This window comes from Acyrthosiphon pisum, unplaced genomic scaffold (assembly GCF_005508785.2).
Source record: "Acyrthosiphon pisum isolate AL4f unplaced genomic scaffold, pea_aphid_22Mar2018_4r6ur Scaffold_21105;HRSCAF=23046, whole genome shotgun sequence".
NCBI lineage: Eukaryota > Metazoa > Arthropoda > Insecta > Hemiptera > Aphididae > Acyrthosiphon > Acyrthosiphon pisum.
The window spans coordinates 13,859-20,949 of NW_021770536.1; the positions used below are offsets into that span (position 1 = coordinate 13,859).

Genomic DNA, 7,091 nt, shown 5'->3' on the forward strand with positions numbered 1-7,091 from the left:
TCGTATTATTAAAATTTGCTCTTAAAAGTACATAATTTTATAGTTTTTCATTTCTAAACTTATTTATTATGTTTGTGTTAGGATAAATATAATATAATGTAATGTAATATGTATGTATAATATATGTATATATATTGTGATTCCACTTTATTTATTGTCATATTATATAATTTTTGATTACGCTTTCTTTTGATGTTTTTTGTTGTGGTATAGTTTTCAGTAAGCATAATTGTCGTAATAATTTTATTGGATTTGGTATTGTAATTTATCGTTGATGCAGGGCTCCAGTTTGTTTCATTATTATTATTTTTAATGTGGTACCATAGTAGATTTAGGCTCTGAATTATATACGTATGCTTTTTTTGTTGTGTTTAACAAGTATGACGTGTCAAAATTATGAACGTTTCCTATACTCGTAAATTGGTTATCATGCCATTGTTTCGTAATTAAACAACGATTGTTCTAGTGGGTGTGGTACCTACGTTTAAAATTGTCAAGATTTTTTGATTTTTGTATGTAAGTATATTGTAGTCATTTATAAAGGTTTAATAAAATAGTAAATCTAGTTTGATTTATTTTACATATTTAATTAAATATTATCTATATAAAGGTTAGTGTCTAATGCGGTTATGAATGAATTATATAATAATGTTAATTTTTGTTTTAAGTTTTGACTTTTATTTGGTTTTTATTATATTTTTATTTCTTATGATAATGTTTAGTAGAAGTTTATACTAATAATTAATAAAGGTTTGGAAAAGTAGTAATTTTAGTTGTATATATATAGTTTGATTATTTAATTGAGTATTATGTATTGTGATATTTTGTAATGATTTATAAGTAAAGGTAGTTGTTATATTTTACGTTGTATTTCCGTATTGGTTTAGTTATCATCAATTTTGCTAGCTTGAAGTTTAGATATAAAGTATCCATTTAAAATGATTGGTTTTTATGTAATGTTTTATGGTTTGGAATATTATTCCTACAATTATCTGTGTATTGAATTTAAATTTGAATTTGTATTTTGGTTGTTTTGAATAATATGGTTTAGTTTGTGTTGGACAAAGTTCTAATATTTCTGTTTTTAAATGTGGTATTTTAGTAGAGTATACATTTCTATACGGTCTTAAATTGTTATCGTGTCGTTTTAATTTCGTATTATTAAAATTTGCTCTTAAAAGTACATAATTTTATAGTTTTTCATTTCTAAACTTATTTATTATGTTTGTGTTAGGATAAATATAATATAATGTAATGTAATATGTATGTATAATATATGTATATATATTGTGATTCCACTTTATTTATTGTCATGTTATATAATTTTTGATTACGCTTTCTTTTGATGTTTTTTTGTTGTGGTATAGTTTTTCAGTAAGCATAATTGTCGTAATAATTTTATTGGATTTGGTATTGTAATTTATCGTTGATGCAGGGCTCCAGTTTGTTTCATTATTATTATATTTATGTGGTACCATAGTAGATTTAGGCTCTGAATTATATACGTATGCTTTTTTGTTTGTGTTTACAAGTATGACGTGTCAAAATTATGATCGTTTCCTATACTCGTAAATTGGTTATCATGCCATTGTTTCGTAATTAAACAACGATTGTTCTAGTGGGTGTGGTACCTATGTTTAAAATTGTCAAGATTTTTTGATTTTTGTATGTATATAGTTTGAAAAGATCATAAGATATTATAATATTGTCTTTGAAATAGTGTATGTTTAATGCTTTGACAGACTCATAATATTTGAATATATTTGTGTAACATATTATTTTGGTGGTTACACGCTATTATAATTATTTTTTTATTGTGAACGTGATAAAAGTCATTGTATTGTTTAAAGTGTTATTTTGATTGTACGTTGGTGGATTTATTTTCTTATTATTGGATATCTTAAATATAATATTCTTTATTGTTTCCCATTGTGGTAATTCATTTTTTATTAAATTTGTTTTATATGTGACTATATTTTCATAGTTTTTCATTGAGACCAAATTTTTAAAATTATATGAATTGTCAAAGGTGTTTGAATATGTGTTGGGTATATTATATATTTCTCTTGTGGTTAAATATTTTGTTTTTATTTTATTTTTATATATGGAAGTCAATCAACTTACATAATAAAAACAAATAATAAAATTAACGTAATACTGCAAATTATTATTTTTTTTTTTAATCATATAAATAAAAGGGTAAATAATAATTAGGGCTATTAAAGTTCTTTTTTTTTTTTATGAAATCAACAATCTATACCACTTGGCACAATAAGAAGATGTGAAACAGATTTTATACAAATTATTAAAAAAAATACATTGTATCCTTAATAACATATACATACATAGCGTGATAATCTTGAAAAATGCGGCCACCCATTAGTAACACTTTCATTTGCTATTTTATTTTTTAACTTTTTATATTTTCAGTTATCTTTTTTTTTTATTATAATTTTTAATTAATATTAATTAAAGTTAAAATTGGGTGCCAATAGAACACGACACCATTTCCGGTTTAACCATCTCGGAGGGTCGCCAGGGATTGTAGGATTAGCAAGATTTCTGACAAGAGGATTGGGATGAGTTAAAGCGCGGAGATGGAAACGTTTATAATATGCTTTAGCTTCTTCTGAAACTGAAGGCATTTTAAGGTCTGTATGTATAGTGTAGTTAGAGACATAGGGAGGGGCATTTAATATTTTGCGAAGTGCAATGTTTTGAAATGTTTGGATTTTGTTAATGTTGGTTTATTTTGCGTTTCCCCAAAGCTGTAGGCCATATGTCCAAGCAGAAGTATTCCAAGTATTTCCAAGTACATTTCCAAGTACATCCAAGTATTACTTTTAGTGGTAGGTGTTTTCCGGCGCTGGAGTTTCTTGTAGACGCTGCAACCTCGGTATTTGGCTGGATGATCTCCGGAGCATAGTACACATTTGGCAGGGGAGTCAGGTGACTTAGTGCAATCAGAAGATGGATGATGCGCGCTGCATCGGACGCAGCGTGCTGAATAACCACAGTATGCCCGGGTGTAGCGGTAATCTTGGCAGTTTTGACATTGACTAATTAACTTAGGCTTGTATGGTTCTTAAACCTTAATTTTTGTGTGCAGAAGGGAATATAATTGGAAGATTTGATTAGAGTGATCGGTGGGTTCTAAATCGACGAAGAACAGCGGGAGTGGATGCTTGCTAGTCTTGTGCAGGACTTTCGTGACTTGTCTGACTTCGAAGAGGCGCGTCTCAAGTTCAGATTTAATTAGTTCTATTGGCGTAGTATTAAAATTCTTAAAAAATTTAAGATTGATCATTATATATTTAGTATTGTTATATTTTATGCAGTTAATTGGAAGGTGACTCTATTGTAATATTGTGTTATAGCAGCATTACGATGAAATTATATCATTTGTGTGTCATACTATGTCTATCGGCTACGGTCGTTTGGCGGCCAGTCCTGTCGGCAGGAATAGAAGACTCCTCTCACAGGTCTGAAATTGAGGCTTCCAAATATTTGGAAAACGCCAATCGCGAAATGGCCCAGTGGGCAAACCAATACGCGCTTGCTGACTGGAATTGGGCAACAAACTTGACTGACGAGAATGCTGCAAAAAAGGTACTTATATATTATTATAATTTACTTTGAATTTTGATGATACTTTAATTAACCTACGTTCACTACATAGTATCTTATACATTACACATTATTAAACGTTTATCTTAATATTGTAACCTGCTTATTACAACTTAAGTTTTGTCAAAGAATAATGTGACAAAAAAACTTTATTGTTAGGTAAAAGGTATTAGTTGTAGTATCAAATATTATAATTTTACAGGAACTTAGAATTTATGATAATTATAAAAGAAACGTTTATTAAAATATACCTATAGCTACATGTTATAATTATTGTATAAACTATAATAGACAATAGTTTAACTTAACTATATAGCATAAAGTGTATAATACGATTACGATGGTAAAAATTACATTGTTGATTTATTTTTTTGTGACGAGACTGTATAGGTACTTCCCTTTCATTTACTATGGTTGGTACATGCGGAAAAATTTAAATATATCTGTGATTCGATCTTGATTGATGACTATAGATAGGAAATAGGGTTTAGGAATTTAGGTAGGAAAAAATTACTATAAGTACATATATCTCTTATATGCCCCATGTGACCATACCTGGATACTAAAATGATTGTATATTTTTACATTTGTTTACGATTGGTAGAATAAGTTATTTGGAAAAAGTCTTATATCGAATACGGAATAATGAATCTATGAAATCAACAAACGATTTAAAGGATAGGTACTCCGACCATTCGTCCATCATTCTCAACATTGATGCCACTCCGCAAACACGCACTATTAGTCCTAAACTTTTTACGGCAGCAACTGATCGCCTTAAATTTCATAACATCATAGCCGATGAAATTAAACTAAAAATAAGCTTAAAATCTGCTCAGGAGATTGACGATGCAGTTGACAACTTAACAACCCTTATTCAATCAGTGGCTTCTAAATCAAACACCCTAAACACCACCACGAACTCAGCTCATAAATACTCTTTTGTGTCTGAGCAAGTCCGCTCATTAATAGTCGAAAAGCGCAGAGCAAGAGCACGTTACCAAACCACATGGTTACCCTCACATAAAAGTACATATAATAAATTAGCAAATTCATTAAAAAAATGTCTAACTAAAAGCAAAGCTGACATGTACGAACAAAAACTAACCTCACTCTCCTCTGTAGACGGGAGCTTGTGGCACGAAACCAAAAAGTTACTTCAATATAAACGCCCCTCAGTCTCACTCAAAAAACCAGATAATTCACTTGCCTTCTATGACAACGATAAGGCACGTGCATGTCCCCACCCCCACCCATTTTCATTTTTTTTTAAAATTAGAAATTAAATTTTAATAACCAAAAATAATATAATTTTATGTACGTTGTAAACTACGTATGTAAAATATTACTTTAAAAATCTTAAAATAAATAATATTCATTTATTTTATTTTTTGCTAGGATGTTTTTTATTATTATTATTTTTAGCGATTAAGCATTATGTCAAATTAAGAAATTAGACATATTATAGAATTGATAACGACATTCACGCTTAACTATAATTAATGCAACTGTTGTATTTAAATAGCTTGCCATTAGCTTGGAATATAGCAAGTTCTCAAAATGTATGTGGGAAGAAACTGTTAAATATCCTTGGACAACATACAAAGATCCTAATATCAAAAGACAATTCAAATTAATGTCAGACATAGGAACAGATGCTTTACCCGAAGACAAAGTGAAAAAAGTATGCACACATCGTTTTGATAAAAAAAAAATAAATGTTTGTAAATTATAAGTCTTTGTAATGTTTTATAGTTAGAGGAAACCATTGATGCCATGCAAAGTTTGTACGACAAAGCCACCATTCCAGAATATTGTGAATCCAATTCAAATCGAACTTTGAGTTTTGAACCAGGTACATATTGTATTTGTATATAATAGAAGCATCAATCATTTATTATTTATATTACTGCTAGTCATAATGTCATATAACTTATATGCGTGCTAACGAATTAGTCTTAAGTTAATTGGTATACGGTTAGTGTTATTATTATTTTTTTTATTTTTTACTTCAAGATATAACTGACATATTGGCTAATAGTACTGATGTAAATGAACTGACATATATGTGGGTTCAATGGAGAGAGGCCACGGGAAAAAAAATTCGACCTTTGTATCCGGAATACGTAAAACTGAACAACGAAGCGGCCAGATTAAACAGTTGAGTATAATATTGTGTAGAGCAGTACAAATCCCCCATATACGTTAAATCTTATGATTTTATTTTCCCAATATTTTTGGAAATTTTTTCATTCATATAAAGAGCGTTCCTCGCCGTCATCGCTACATTATGGTTTATGTAATAAAATATTGTCGCGTTTTATAGATTACACGGATACTGCAGAATATTGGATTCGAGACTACGAAGTCGACGACTTTCGGCAGCGAATAGAATGTTTATGGAATCAGATCAAGCCTCTATACTTGCAAATACATGCTTACGTGCGTAGTAAGCTTAGGGAGATATACGGTGAATCGCTGATCACGAAAAAAGGACTTATACCAGCACAACTGTTCGGTAAATTTGAGTCTACGACCACTGCTAATATTATGTAGTCATTTATGCGCTATGACCTCCGTGACATTCGCTGTATATGCTTATTAGGTAATATGTGGGCGCAGTCGTGGGAAAATTTGAATGATTTTACCCGACCATATCCAACCACCGACGATGTAAACCCCACCTCAGCCATGATAGATCAGGTAATAGACTCGTTTGCAGTGTAATTAATAAACCCAAATTAGTTTTTTTTTTTAAGAAAAATAACACCACCCCTCCCCTGCTTTTTTCTTGGGTCTATTTATTATTTTGTTAAGCTGGCGTATCATCTAATAAAATGCCAAACAATATACTGACCAAGTTTTCACAACGCAACCGAAAATAATCGTATTTTTTTTTCGATTTCAGAAGTACACTCCGAAAAAAATGTTTAAAATGGCCGAAGAGTTTTACACGTCCATAAACTTGAGTCCAATGACCCCAACTTTCTGGGAAAGATCTGTTATTGAGAAGCCAAATGGTGTCGATATGGAATGCTTTGCATCAGCTTGGGACTTTAGCGATTCTAAAGACTTCAGAATCAAGGAATGCACATCGGTAAATTTTATAGATTTTATAACTCTCCACCACGAGATGGGACACATCGAATACTACATGCAATACGCAAACCAGCCTTACATATACCACGGAGGAGCTAACGAAGGTACAATTATATACGAGTATTGTAATATTGTAATATTTTGTAGTATTACACTATAACTTTTGTTTAACATTATTATACACGTGTATCAGTTAAATGCTTTAAAAGTTATACAAATTTAATCAGTCATAAATATTAACCTAAAAAAGAAACAAATGGTAAAAGCTTTTAAATTAAAAATTATTTTTTTTCTCAGAACATTCATTAATGTTTGTGTGTTTTGCAGAACAAAATGAAACACATTACAATATTACATAATACTTT

General features: G+C 30.0%; 1 protein-coding gene across 3 annotated transcripts; it reads left to right on the forward strand.

The window, feature by feature from the left end:
- The first annotated feature begins 302 nt into the window (after positions 1-302).
- LOC100569104 (angiotensin-converting enzyme) lies at positions 303-6,901 on the forward strand. Of its 3 annotated transcripts, none has more exons than XM_008190171.3 (8): positions 303-516; positions 3,378-3,609; positions 5,153-5,311; positions 5,383-5,482; positions 5,644-5,787; positions 5,954-6,145; positions 6,233-6,330; positions 6,536-6,901. In XM_008190171.3, the coding sequence occupies exons 2-8, from the start codon at positions 3,388-3,390 to the stop codon at positions 6,884-6,886; spliced, it is 1,266 nt and encodes a 421-aa protein (XP_008188393.1). In that variant the 5' UTR covers positions 303-516; positions 3,378-3,387; the 3' UTR covers positions 6,887-6,901. The 3 variants fall into 3 exon arrangements, with proteins under 3 accessions (XP_008188393.1, XP_016664187.1, XP_016664185.1); XM_016808698.2 differs by having other exon boundaries at positions 3,381-3,609; XM_016808696.2 differs by lacking the exon at positions 303-516 and adding an exon at positions 1,548-1,669.
- Positions 6,902-7,091: the final 190 nt, after the last annotated feature.